This window comes from Pseudonaja textilis, chromosome 1 (assembly GCF_049901715.1).
Source record: "Pseudonaja textilis isolate UNSWEBS1 chromosome 1, rPseTex1.2, whole genome shotgun sequence".
Classification (NCBI taxonomy): domain Eukaryota; kingdom Metazoa; phylum Chordata; class Lepidosauria; order Squamata; family Elapidae; genus Pseudonaja; species Pseudonaja textilis.
The window spans coordinates 65,710,180-65,725,176 of record NC_141990.1 but is presented as its reverse complement, the minus strand read 5'-3'; the positions used below and the strand labels follow the sequence as shown (position 1 = coordinate 65,725,176).

The following is a 14,997-nucleotide window of genomic DNA, read 5'->3' as shown; positions in this document are numbered from 1 at the left end:
AAAACAATAAAAACCTTCAGCAGTAAGAATTAAAACATTAAAATTAAACCAGATAAGTTAAAAGGGATTAGTACAAAAAAACTAGGGTGGAGGTGGGATTTTCGCTTACTCTATTAACACCCTCCAAAGGGGGGGGGACACCTCAAGCCAGTTGATAAAGCCAGGTTTTCAGGCCCTTTCAGTGAATTATGGTGAAATCACTCTTGCTATGTGATTGATATCTTAATTAGTTTGAACTAAAAAAGTAATAAAGAAATAGCGATCCTCCAAAGTAATTGGTAGAACAAAGTAGCTGAATCTACAACGCAGGGATTAGGACTGTGGATATGGGTATAATTAAGCATGGTGATAAATAGAAGCTGTAAAGAGCAAGGGTCAGTATCAGCCTAGATCAGGGATGTCAAACTCAAGGCCTGTGGGCCAGATGTGGCCCATGGGGTGCTTAGTTCTGGCCTGCAGGGCTGCCCTGGAGACAGCAAAAGACCAGCCTGTGGTGCCTCTGCCAGTGAAAAGGAAAGGCCTCATGCGCCTGTCTGAGCTCCAGGTTGCAGGAGGCCGTCGTAGTTGAAAACAGAGCCCATTTTCTCTGGCAGAGCACTCAGGCCATCACAGGTGCCCCTGACACAAGTGATACCGAGCTGACCACACCTACCTTGGCCACCCTCACCCCAGCCTTCTGAGGTGAAACACAACCCTGATGCATCCCTCGATGAAATTGAGTTTGGTAACTCCTGGGCGAGGTAAAGAAAGGTATCTTGGCAACCAGAATCGATAATGCTAGATTCAGCATCAAATTTTGTATTTTTCCTCTTTGGAAGCATTTCAGCTGTAGATATTCTGTAAAGCAGCATGTTCCTTAAATCAGAGCAAAATTGTATTTTGACTTTGTTAACTGAAAATTACTTATCAGTGTTGAATCTCAATAAGGTTTCTCTATCTCTGGGTACCTTGCAGCTTCAAAACCAAAGTGAACTCCGAGCTCCCACTGCAGAAAAAGCTGCTTTTTTTCTTGATGCAGCAATTGCCTCCCGTCGAAGCAGTCAGCAAGATTGTCAGGAGGAAGAGCAGAAGAATTCACATATGCTCTTCACTTTGCACATCTATCAGTATCGAATGGAGAAGAGTGGCAAAGGGGGAAGTAAGTCTCAGTATTTTCCCACCCACACCTATTATTAGCCATTATTCAGATGTCTTTGAATTCATCTGATTCATACATATGCAACAAGTATATTCTATCACAGGGCATTTTTAATAGGGTGTGCATGTGATATGCTGATCAGACCTATTGTTATTTTTGGCCTAGTACACATACTGATGCTGTGATTCTAAGGATGGTTCAGAATGAAATGGGATAGTTTTGTGATTTACTGGAACTTCTAGAAGTGTGTGTGTGTGTGTGTGTGTGTGTGTGTGTAAAAAAACCTGGAAAAAATAACCAAGAAGAAAATTATAACCAGCCACATGAGCAAAGAGTTCCAACAGATGATCATCCCAAGAGAAAAACCTTCCAGATGCCCCAAACTATACGGCCTCCCAAAAATACACAAAGAAGGCATACCTCTCAGATCCATAGTCAGCTCCAGAGAAGCACCACTACAAAACCTAGCTAAACACTTAGCAAAGCAGCTACAGCCCCATGCTGAAGCAGCAGCTTCACATGTACAAAACTCATACCATCTCTTGGAAATAATAAAAGATCTACATGTGGAACAAGAAGATCTGCTTGTAAGTTTTGACGTGGTTTCACTATTCACTCAAGTCCTGATAAAAGAAACTCTTGAAATCATCAAAAGTAAATACCAACCAGCTAAACACCTCATGGAACTAGCAGAACACTGCTTAACCAACACATATTTCATATACAAAGGACAAAGATGCAAGCAAATTGAAGGAGCCCCTATGGGATCACCACTGTCATCCGTCATTGCAAACCTGTTCATGGAAGAATTCGAATCCAGAGCCCTCGCTAATGCCACTCACAAACCCAAACTATGGTTAAGATACATCGATGACACATTTGTGATTTGGCCCCATGGAAAAGAAAACCTAAACAATTTCCTAACACACCTAAACAGCACACACACCCAAATCAAGTTCACCATGGAAATGGAAACAAACAAACAACTACAATTCCTAGATGTACTAATCTACCAAAAAAAAAAAAAAAAATGGCACACTAGCACACACCATATACCAGAAGAAAACACACACCAACCGCTTCCTCAATGCCCAATCCCACCACCACCCAGCACCGATAAACTTCGTGGCCAAAACACTAATCGCCAGAACCAAACACCTGGCAGACAAGATGCACATAAAGACTGAACTATGCACTCTGACTAAAGTACTGACAGCTAACGGCTTCCACAAAAGCAAAATCACTGGCTTGATCCACAAAAACACACTGAAACATAATGGAGACCTAGAAGATGAACAGACCTATGGAACAGCTGTCCTGCCCTACATAAGAGGTACCACAGACAAAATCAGTAAGATACTACACAGGCATCACATCAAGACTGCCTTCAAAACAGACAGAAAAATAGCAGCCATCCTAAGAAACCCCAAAGATAAAATTGACCTGGAAAACCAAGGCATATATGAAGTGCCCTGTGCATCATGCCCTGCCACATACATTGGACAGACCAATAGAAGAATAAGTACCTGCCTGGATGAACACAAAAATGCAGTAAAAAAGCTGGAACACACTTCCTCGCTAGTCCAACACATGAAAGCCACAGGTCATAGCATCAACTTCAATGGCACCAAAACCCTAGCCACTATAGAAAACCCCAGCTACAGAATTATCAGAGAAGCCATAGAGATTGAAAAAAGACCTGACAGCATGAATAGAAGAGATGATTCCACCAGGCTGTCAATTATTTGGAAGCCTGCACTCACAAACAAAAAAATCTCCACACCACAAGCCAAGCAAATACCTGGGCACAAACAGATCCCCCCTGATACCTCCGCTCAAACACACTCCAACCAGGCACCCAGATGAAACCTAGCTTCCTAACAAATGATAGCCGTCCATTTAGTCAGAACCAAGCCACACTAAAAGCCTCCAATACAGGAAACACAATGTTGCCAACCAATCAAGACAAAAAAAGCCACAAAACAGACAGAAGATATTAGAAACACCAATCAAGCAGAACACAGCAAACTCCAAGACCAATAAACACGGACCAAGACTCCCAACCAATCAGGATGAAGAAAAAACCATTCTGACACAGCAGTAGGCTAGCTCCAAATTTAAAACAGAAACGGCTGTGAAAGTCTGACTCACAGACAAACACAATACAGAAGCCTGATGATGGCAGATGAGATTCTCCCGAAATGTTGCTACAACTTTAAAAGCACAACTATAATGACGTGGGAAAATACCTGAACAAATGCAACCCCTTGAATCTAAAATTGGAACCAGCTGCTTTAATTAATCAAAAAGGGGTCTTTTGGGTGGGTTTTTGCACATTCCAATGCACCTTTTCTAAAGTCCTAATTTGCATAGTCATTCATGTATTTGTCTTATTCTTTTTCCTTGTCTGCTCAAGAGGTAGAGTATTAATTTGTTAATTTTAGCACTCTGTTTTAAAAAAATGTACAGAATTCAGTCAGATTCTGGGGGATAAGGTTATCATTTATGCCCAAATCATGCTTTCAATGACAAGGCATCATTTATTTTTGTCACTTTCTTTTCTTTTCTGACAGTGTCAGGAGGCCGTAGTCGCTTACATCTCATTGATCTGGGAAGCTGTGTTAAACCTCTCAGCAAAAACCGTGAAGGGGGTTCTGGGCTCTGCCTTTCATTGTCTGCATTGGGCAATGTCATTCTTGCCCTTGTCAATGGCAGCAAACACATTCCATACAAGTAAGTGAGTTTTCTTGGTCTCTCTTCCTGTTCTCTCTCTCTTATTTATCTGTGCAAAGGTAATGAATTGAATTGCAGGCTTGAAATAGTGTTGCATATGAAAGTTGCAGAGATAATAAAAGAATCTCATGAACCATTTAACCAAATGTTAAATCCATGGGCATCCTTGATAGCTCCTTACAAAGTTGTGCAACTTTTTCTTGGCCTGGAGGTGCATTTGGCTTCTAGGTCATGTGCACAAGAACTACCCTCGAAAAGTAGTGGGCTGGAGGAATAGGATAAGAATTCGTTTTAATTTGATTTACGTTTAATTAAAATTAAATACAGTTAATATGTTTAGTCTGCAGTTATATATACAAAGGTTTTCCCTTTCTATCACATTAAAAGTTATAATTGGTAACAGCTTTTGTAAGTCTCTGAGAGCTGCATCAATTGTTTTCAAGGTCTGTACTTGATCCTGAGGCCTTAGATAATTGTTTATGACATATCAGTCTTCTTAACCAGCAGAGAAGATTCATTGCTGAATTATTTGCATTATTAGCACACATTTATTCAGGATTATAAAATGGACACTTGCTTGTAACAAAGAATCCCTTTCAGAAGATGAAGTGTTGAATCATTTATAATTTGGAAGAGGATTCATTTTCTTCGTGTTTATGCCATTGCTTTCAGTATGAATATCATTGTTAGTGGCATACTTGAAGGAAAAAATATAAATGACAAACAGATATGTGTAAAGCAGCAGAATATTTTGTTGTTCTTTCTTTGACTGGATGTATTTCATGTTTGTTGTTTGAAGGTTTTTTTTTTTTCATTTATTTAAAACCGTTATATCCTACTGTTTGGCCTGAAAGTTCCCCAAATCAGATTTGAGTTTCTTTTTAATTTATATTTACATTAATAAAATCATACTAACAATATGTAAACAATTCTAAATAAATCCACCTAATGTAAAATGAATATTGAGACTTTAAAGGCCAGATTAGATTTAGAAGCTACTTGAAGCACCTGGAAACTTCCTTGATGGGATTCCATAGTTAGAGGCCACCACTGAGAAATGTGTACTTCTAAAACCTGACAACCTTGCTTGTTTTATGTGGCTTACAAATGAGCACAGTAGGACTTCATAAAATACAGGTAGATTCATGTTTTTTCCAAGGGTTTTGGAAATATCAGTTCCTATAAAACATTGGTATTAGCTAACTCCAGCAGCTGCTTTTCTTGGCAGTGTACATTTAAAAAAGAAAAAAGAAAACCAAATAAGCTTTACATACACTATATTGGCAAGTGCCTGCAGTAGCGGTTTATAGCAATTAAGCTACAATTCTTTTGGGTTCTTGCACACATGGAGATGCCAGTACATTTATTCATGTTTGTATCTATCTCTTGAGAAGTGACACAAAACTGTCTCTTTGTAAGCTGCAAACAGAATCTATTTGTAAAAGGAACATTTAGCCAGTTCAGATGATTTGCCAACCATCAAATAAAAACAAGGAGATAATTTATATAAGAACACACAGGGCTAAAGTGGAAGTGCCCAGTTTTGAAAAAATAAAAGGTCTGTAAATAGATTGTAAATTCTGATTGTAGGATCAGTTCTGGACAGGAAGGGACACTAGATTGGATATAATAAATGCATTCTGGAACATAATAGATTATATCCAGTTAGGGCAATGCTAATTTAACTACCATTAAAAAAATGATAGGCAAAATGTAGATAGCGCAATAGATAAGTCAGACATATATATGAGTCCTGCTTGTTGTATGGAACACAAAGTAGAGCAATAATCCAGACTCAAAAGGGAAGAAAAAGGTATTGTCTCATCTCAACTCTACTTCCCATACACATATTTAAGCTACACTTGCGGTAAACATTACTTTTTTAATAATGAGAACCATTTTATTTAACTTATTTAAATGTGCTTATTCTGTAGTAATTAAAAGCTATTAGACACATGTACTTCTGAAACCATTGAATGGAAACGTGGATATTCAGTCAAGCATCAGTTACCATATATTTATGCATACAAATAAGAAGAAAATAAGGAAACTTCAAACTAATTGTTAATTGCTGAGGGATTGGTTCTGCTTCTTGGTCACTATTTTTAAAAGATGGATGGATGGATGGACAGATAGTAATTCTACATTTCCAACTTCAGCTGAAGTAATTTACGAGCATCCACATACTGTTATATCTATTACTTGGCCTATTAAACACCAGAACTCCAGGATCTTCCCAAGGATACATAAATGGACCCCAAACAGGGTTTATAAGATTCCTTAGAGAAATTAAGACTTTCCTTCTTCATTTTTCCTTTCTAAAGATTTTCTGGAAGTTAATGAAGGGTCTCAGTGGTATTTCTACTATTTTCAAGGTACTGTTGCCAATCTGTGACAGACTTGACAATTTGAAGAACACTGGAGATTCCAGTCTTCCTCTTACCACCACGCTGGGAGATCAGACACCAGCTATTTCACTATATTAGCCATCTTCATTAAAATGTAAAAAGAAGATTTCAGTGGAGAATCAGTATACATTTTTATACTGCCAATTTTTTTCTTGAATAAGGAGCTCATTCTTTTCCACGTGCTGTAGAAACTCACACAGTCTTCTACAGAAGGTAACAGAATTATGGCCTGACATAATCAAATTTCACGGAACTTACTTAAGGCAATAATGAGAAAGTTTTATTAAAACGACTGCAGAAATTGTTACTGCTGCTTTATTTCTCTAAAAGCATTCTCTAAAATTATCTATGTCTGATTTCTAAGATGAATGTGTCTCTTTGGCCCTCCAATGAAAACTCATTTGCACAAATTCCAGATACTCTTTTATAATGATCATTGTTTTAAAAAAATGAGGCTGGTTGCTAGGCAGCAGGCCTAATAATTCATAGTAATGCAAAAGTAATCATTTTATACAGTATTTATGAATTCCTATATAAATAATATCAGTTTAATTTACTGTAGGACATAAATCTTACAAAACATTATAGCCTTCTACATTGTAACATCTAGGAATATAACTTAGCTTTTGTGTGTGTGTGTGTGTGTGTGTGTGTGTTATGTTTTCACGGGTATTTATATGTATGGTGTTTAGGATTCTTCGGGTATTTTCCCACTTCTTAATATTTGTGCTTTTATTATATCGATGTTTCGGCAGAATCTCATCTGCCATCCTCAGGCTTGTGTATTGGGTTCTTTTTAATCATGTGTGTCAGGCTTGGCAGCCTTTTTTTGTTTGAATTTGGTGCTGGCTTTCTGCTTTATTTATAAAAAAGCTGGAACACACTTCCTCACTAGTTCAACATATGAAAGCCACAGGTCATAGCATCAACTTCAATGGCACCAAAACCCTAGCTACTATAGAAAACTCCAGCTACAGAATCATCAGAGAAGCCATAGAAATTGATAAAAGACCTAATAGTATGAATAGAAGAGATGACTCCACCAGACTATCAATCATCTGGAAGCCTGCACTCACAAACAAAAAAATCTCTATACCACAATCCAGGCAAGCACCTGGACACAAACTGACCCTCCCTAATACCTCCAGCCCAAATACGCCAGCCAGCTACCCAAATAAAACCTAGTTTCCTAATAAATAATTATCGGCCATTCACAAGAAACCAAGCTGCACCAAGAAGCCCCAATGCACAAAACACAATGTTACCAAATAATCAAGAACACAGCAACTCAAAGACCAATAAAAACAGACTAGACTCCCAACCAATCAGGATGAGGAAAAAACCATTCAAATAAAGCAAAAAGCCAGCACCAAATTCAAACAAAAAACGGCCGCCAAGCCTGACACACACGATTAAAAAAAAACGCAACACACAAGCCTGAGTATGGCAGATGAGATTCTAACGAAACGTCGCTATAATAAAAGCACAAATATTAAGACATGGGAAAACACCTGAAGAAACCTAAATACCCCCCACACACATACACATAGGAAAATCATAGTGGTAGATTTGTGAATTTATTGTACTATGAATGATAAAAATGCAGAAAATGTATGTTAGTAAAATAAGAGCAGGCTTTTTTTCTTATTTACTTTGTATATCATTCTCTTCCACTGCAGTGACTACTTAGACTGAAGCTGGCATCCAGATAGCACCTGGTTTTGAAACCAAAGAGTAGGTGACAGTCATGGTCAGGGTAGCCTTTACATAGATTCATCTTGTGTGCCAGTTGCATCTATTCCTAGATCAGGAGGTTTGGCTCACTGTCATTTTCCCCTTAGTCACTTCTATTGGATTACTACAGCATAATGTACAAGGGGAAGTTTTAATTGGTCTAGAATGCACAATTTTGAATGCTCCAAAGTTTGCCCATATAACATCACTACTGCATGAGCTACATTGACTTCCAGGTAACAATCTGAAATGCTGGTTATGATCTTTAAAGCCAGAAATGACACAGGGCCAGTTTACTTGGGGGGACTATCTGCCTCTAAGGAGTTTTGCCAATTTCACCAAATCCAAAGGAGTGAGCAAATTCCAGGTCCCCACAACCTCCAGAACCAAGGAGGCATGCATTCTCTGTCATAGTGACTACTGTGTAAAACAGCCTCCTCCCTATGGTTTGGATGGCCTTCCAGAAGAGTGTTAAAACCTGACTTTCCCCCCAAGCGTTAGGCCCAGGGTGTGAGGGGGAACTCAAAATATGTGTCCTTTTTATGGAATTATTATGCAGTGCCATGGTTATTTATTTACTTTTCTTGTACTGTATGATTTAAGTTGCTTATGGTTTTACGTTGTTTTTGTACATACTGTTTGCTTCCCAAAGTTATGTATTTTACATGGACAGCTAAATAACTTTTCTAAAGAGATAAGTAGAATTAGCATCCAGTCGACCTAAATAAATTTGTCAGCAGCATGATGAGTTAAATGTTCTTTGTTCCCATACAATGACGTTTTCTGCTCCACCCTAAAATGTTCATTTAAAATTAGCATTTTGTTTACTAATGTGTACTCTACTGTTGCATGACCATGGTCAACTACCAAATGGATTACTGCAATGAGCTGTCTATAGGGCTCCCTTGAAAACTTTTACAAGTTTAATCTGGTTCAGAATGTAATGGTAGGAGTAATTAACGGTAAACATGGGCATGCCCAAGTTATATCTCCACTTTGCAAGCTTCATTGGCTTCCAGTGTGCTTCTGGGTACAAATCAGGGTGCTGGTTGTCACCTAAAAAACTCTTTATGGATTGAAGGTTGATTATCTTTTGGGTCAACTTGCTTTGATTGCCATCTACCCCTTTGGAGAAAATGAAACAGAATTGAACAAGGTTGAACAGAATTATTGAGCTTTAAATTTGTTAGCCACCCAGAGTCATTGTTGCAAGAAAGACAATGATATAAATTGATTAAAATTATTATTTTTTTGTTTCTTCCTCCTGGGGAAGGACAATACCTGAGAAAATTGGGGAAACTATCTACCTATTAAAATTCTCTGTTACTTCATGGTTGGATGGAACATTGTAAGGAATTCCTGCTGTTGTTTATCAGATAGAACATAGAACAAAATATCATAGGGCTGAAAGGAACTCAAAGATCTTCTAGTCCAACTCCCTCTGCAAGGCAAGAGATCTTATACCTTTCCAGTTGTCCAGTGTATTTTTGAAAACCTCCATTGATGTAGCACCTACAACTCCAGAAGCAAGCTGTTCTGTTAATTAATTGTTCTCACTGTCAGAAAATTTATCCTTCTAAGTTGGATCTCTATTTAACAAGCTTCTACTCATTCCTTCTTGCCTGTCCTCTGGTGCTTTGGGGAATAAGCCAACCCCCTCTTCTCTATGACAGACCCTCAAGTAGTAGAAGACAGTTATCATATTCCTCTCTAATCCTTCTTTTTGATAGGCTAGACATACATAGCTCTGTCAAACATTCATCATACGATTTAGCCTCTAGATCCTTTGTTGATCCTTTATCATCTTTGTTGATCTTCTGTGCACACTTTCAGGGGTCTTAGCATCTTTTTTTTTTTTTGTATCATAGTGACCAGAACTGTAAAGAATATTCTGAGTGCGAGCTCACTAGTGCAGTATAAAGCAGTACTACCATCTTTTTAAAATCTTGATGCTATTCCTCTTTTTGATGCAATCCAGGAGTACATCAGCAAATGAAATGGAAGAGGCTTCTCTCCCAGGTGAAGTCTGGAATAACAATGCTTTCCTCTTAGTAGCTGCTCAGCAGCAGCAAACCTTTCTTTCCACCCAATATAAATGCTTGCCATATAATGTTTATAGTGATTTTGTTTCTATAATATTGGACAAAGAACTGATTGCATTCCTATGATAGTGAGATAAGATCAGTAAGAAACATTATCTCATGCATGAAATCCTCTATGTACCATATTTGCACTCTGTTAATTCATATTCATGTAGTTGCTCAAGCATATTTATAACAATCTTAATTGCTATTTTTCTCCTACTGATATTTTTTGGATGCAAATGAGTGTTATGTGTCTACCGTATGCACATATGGGAATAAAATACCAGCATTTTATTAATAAAAATGTGCAGTCCAGTGAAAACCTAAAGGTTTTCCTTTTGTTAAAAGAAATATAAGACAAAAATGTATTCTGCCTTACTATTCCCATTTAGCTGGGAACAGTTCCATTGACCCAGAAGGGTCTTACTTGTTTTGTTGTGATTTAGCCTTGCTGATTTCAATAAGACCATTGGTACTTGCTGTTTTAGAGCAGTTTAGGCACATGATGTAGTAGGCATTGTGACACAAGAATAAAGAAAGACTTCAGTGCAGAATTAGATATATATGTATTTAATGAATTATTAAAATATAATTGTGTACAATTTCTGACAACTTTACACAGCTTTAAGAGGTAAAGATAGCTGACAATGCGCATGTGAACTACTAATCTGCTTAATTCCTCAAATATGACTTGATTGAAATTAATTCCAGTCAAATTTATAAATGAACTGAAATGTTCTCATGAGCATTGGTAATTTTTTAAACAAAGAACAATATAATACATCTTTGTTCTTTCCAGTGATTGCAACACTAACAATAACTGAGCAAAAATAGATTTTCTCCTTCATGAAGGGCATGCTAGATTCCCCTTTGGAAGGCATAATCTGGCTGAAGATTTGACACAAAAAGACAATAATTAAATCTTTTTCGTAATTCAAGACTGGTAGCCATTACAAAAGGGTTCACAGTCTCTGACTGTTATGCCTCACCTCTCTGTGTCTTTTCTGGATTCTGTTTTCCCATATTTTCTTTTCTGTAAATAGGGTTTTCTCACATCTGTAAGTAGCATTTACCTGTTTATATTCTCTGCATTCTTGTTTTGGGAATCTTTAACTATGAATGAAATCCCAACAGAGTATAATAATTAATTTTGACTAACATTTTATGTACGTGGAAGATCGAACATCATTATTTTTTCAATGAAGTTGAAACATGATCCTGTGTGTAGTAACCTAAGATAAGGGATTAAGACAGGTACATGGTCTCTGCCAACCCTGGCCTGCTCTTCTGTTTCTATTGACCACTTTCCTGGCAAAAAATAATATTTCTGAAGGAAATGCCTATTTTATATGTTTTCATAAATTGTTTGGATTAGTTTGGGTGTGTTCCTTGTATAATTGTTTTATAATCCATTTATTAGAGCATTTTGTCATGTACTAAGCAAATCAAACCTATTAAAGTGGAAACATTTTCCATTCCTTTAATTTACCCCTACTGAGACATTTATACCACTTGGGATGTTTATATGGTGATTAACAGTGCTATAACAAAGAATCTTAATTTGAAACTTGGCAAAACTGCCTTTTATAATGCCTTTATATGAGTCTCTTACGTTACTATTTAAATCAATCCATACATTTATCCTTCCCACTTGGAGTAATTTTGTGTGAATGCTACCTTCAGAGGAGTAGGTGTGAATGCCAATAGAATTAAAAGAGAAATAAGATTTTTCTGACATTTTGATTTCCAATGAAGACTTTTGTCTATGGTTATATAGTTATCCACTTCCTATAATCACAAGCAGTGTTAATTTTTATAAACTATTAATTTTTTACTTTAAAAGTCAGTTCTTCAAGATTGAAGAAACTAGGCTAAAATATAGACTCTATCCTATGAAGAATGCATTTTATCATAAATTATACTCCTTATTGACCATTGTTTCTTATCTTTTCTGGCATTTCAATTCCACTTGGTTTTCTGGTTTTTTTCCCCCAATAGTAGTTAGCAAGAACTTTTTATCCAAAACACACATTGAGCACAGACAGACTTACGTACAAAAGGCTATGTATACAAAGTATAAATTAACTTTGCACCTAAATATTAACATGACGTTAGCTACTAATTAGTATCATGCTGTATTTGCTACCTATATTTTTCAGAGAACTCTGGTTTATTGAAGTCCTTGCCCTTAAATACAGAGTACAAAATGAGTTCCTGTGAATGGAAGATTACACATAATCCCACCTTTATTATTGTTTATAAATAACTCAACATAGTGAACATACCCAATACTTCTTCCATCTCCTATTTTCCTCATAGAAACCCTGTGAGATGAATTGGGCTGATAGACAGCCTAGGGTCACCCAGCTGGCTTTCATGGCTAAGACAGGACTAGAACTAACCACTCCTGGTTTTTAGCCTGGTACTTTAACAAACTGGCTGTTTGTTAAGGTTACTATTAATGTGTACAGGTATAGTGGAGCTGTTCATGCTTTGAAAATGATTTAAAGATCATTTACACAGTACAGCTGAATTTTACATGGATTTGAGATTTCTTTGACATTATGCTTATTCAGCTTGGATTGTTTTAGATATATTTCTGTGAATATCTTCTAGTCTGGTACTACTCTTCTTGGTTCTGTGTTATTCACCTTTCTTTTAAATCTTGGCTATACAAGCAGCAGAGAAGGGAATCAGTGGCTGAAAGGTTCTTTCCATTCTGAATTTCACATATCATGAATTTCATGAATGTACTTTGCCAGATCTCTCAAAATCTCATATTGGCCAGGAGATGAAGACTAAGGGAGAGGACCTCTTCAGCTTTAATGAAGCCAACCCAGGCCAAGTCATGAAAAGGAAATGAAAAGAGATGTTGAAAAGGTCAGCTGGAGGGCAGTGTGGCTTTCTAATTTAGAAGTAGATCCAGGAAAGAAAGAAAAAACTTTTCAAGAAAATGGTTGTTGGAGGGTGAGCAAGGGTATATTTATTTTCTTAACTAGTCAAACTTAAGTTATAATGTTTCATTGTGTCTACTTACTTCCAGCATAAACACAGCTCTTATAAAGGCAAATCTGAATCCCAACAATATGAAAAGTAGAACTGTAAATACAGCCACCTGCTTTTTGTGTTGTATTTGTGATGATTGCATTGATTTTGTTAGTCTTCCTCAGATTTTCTTTCCCTACTTTCAAACTTGTTATTCACAGATTATTTTCATTAATTATTACCTCAAGTAATTTATACACTGTTGCACTATTAATTTACACCTTAGCTTTCAGAGCAAGAACCAGAAATGTTCATTCCCAGACATTTCATTCATTAAGTGATACGTCAATGAAGCGAACAGTATGTTCTTTAATTTAGCCTTAAACTGCTAATACACTAAATATTTTAACTTCTCAGAGTAAGACATGGGAGAGATTACTGCCATAGTTGCTATTCCTTAAAACATTTTCTGAATATTAAAATCTCTGTGGTTTATATGTTTGTACTACACATCACATTTACATAATAATGAATGCATTGGATTACTGGGGTCATTCTTCACTGCAGGGACATGAGGCCTGTTTAGTACTCACCGAACCGGTAATAACACCGGTTGAATCCCATTCCTGCAGGTAGGACATTGCAGTAGATAATTTTATGTACTACAGTTAGATCGGACTGAAGGCAGCGTAGTTCTAGGTTGTCTAGGTCTAAAATTTCAAGTCTGGTGGCATAAGGTATTTTGCTACGAGTAGAGGAATGGAGAACTCTTCTTGTGAAATATTTCTGGACTTTCTTGTCTGTATTAGTATCTGATATGTAATGTGGGTTCCAGACTGATGAACTGTATTCAAGAATTGGTCTAGCAAATGTTTTGTATGTTCTAATTAGTAGTGTGATATTACCAGAGAAAAAGCTACGCAGGATTAGGTTAACAACTCTTAATGCCTTTTTGACTATATAGTTACAGTGAGCTCTAGCACTTAGATCATTAGAGATGAGTACTCCAAGATCCTTGACATAGTGGGGGTCATCAACAAGGTCTTGACTATCCAGCTTGTATTTTATTTTCTGATTTATTTTGCCAATATGTAAGACAGAGCATTTGTTTGTTGAGATTTGAAATTGCCACTTGTTTGACCATTCTGACACGTAGTCGAGGTCTTTTTGAAGGGTAGCAGTATTGTCAGTGTTGAATAGCTTTACATCATCAGCGAAGAGAATGCAGTTGCTCTTGATATGATCACAGAGGTCATTTATGTAGAGTATGGAGAGAGTTGGTCCTAGAACGCTGCCTTGGGGGACACTATTGTTGACAGGTACAGGGTTTGATAAGTTCTTGAAGAAATGGACAGGATTCTTTTCTCTGTTAATTTTAGATACCACTTTAATGATTTTTTAAGGTAGTCAGCGAGATAATGTCTGGTTGAATCCATACTGGACTACCAACCTTGTTGACAGAGGGAATTGTGCCTTCAGCCTTGAAGGAGGCAGTGGAGGATTCCCTTCTCAAGAGACTAACCTTGGGCCCAAGGATTTTGGACAGGTATCGTCATGCCTCCAACCTTCCCTTTTTTGGAAAGTTTGTTAAGAAAAGTGGTCATACAGCAGTAACAGAGAACTTTAGACCCATTTCAGTTAAGTTACTGACTAAGATTCAGTCTTAAGATAGCCTTGCTCACACTTGTGGACCTATGGCAGAGCTAGGATAAAGAAGGTACGTTTATCCAGTGTTTCTTAATCTTCAGTGGTGGATGTCCATGCCTTCATGATGTCCTTTCTTTCCTGTGACATTTGATGTAATCTTATGTCCTAGAGACATGATGACCCACTCTGGTCCAGTTATCTCTGTTTTATTTATCACATTTCCCAACATTAGTATAAACTGGTTAACAAAAAAGATTTATTCAGAAAT

General features: G+C 37.1%; 1 protein-coding gene across 3 annotated transcripts in view; it reads left to right on the top strand.

The window, feature by feature from the left end:
- KIF26B (kinesin family member 26B) overlaps positions 1-14,997 on the top strand; it is a 304,113-nt gene that overhangs the window by 224,151 nt on the left and 64,965 nt on the right. For all 3 annotated transcript variants that reach the window (XM_087936723.1, XM_026695440.2, XM_087936727.1), the window contains 2 exons: positions 955-1,138; positions 3,712-3,871. In XM_087936723.1, coding sequence (XP_087792849.1) covers positions 955-1,138; positions 3,712-3,871 — 344 coding nt within the window. The remainder of the gene's footprint in view (positions 1-954; positions 1,139-3,711; positions 3,872-14,997) is intronic.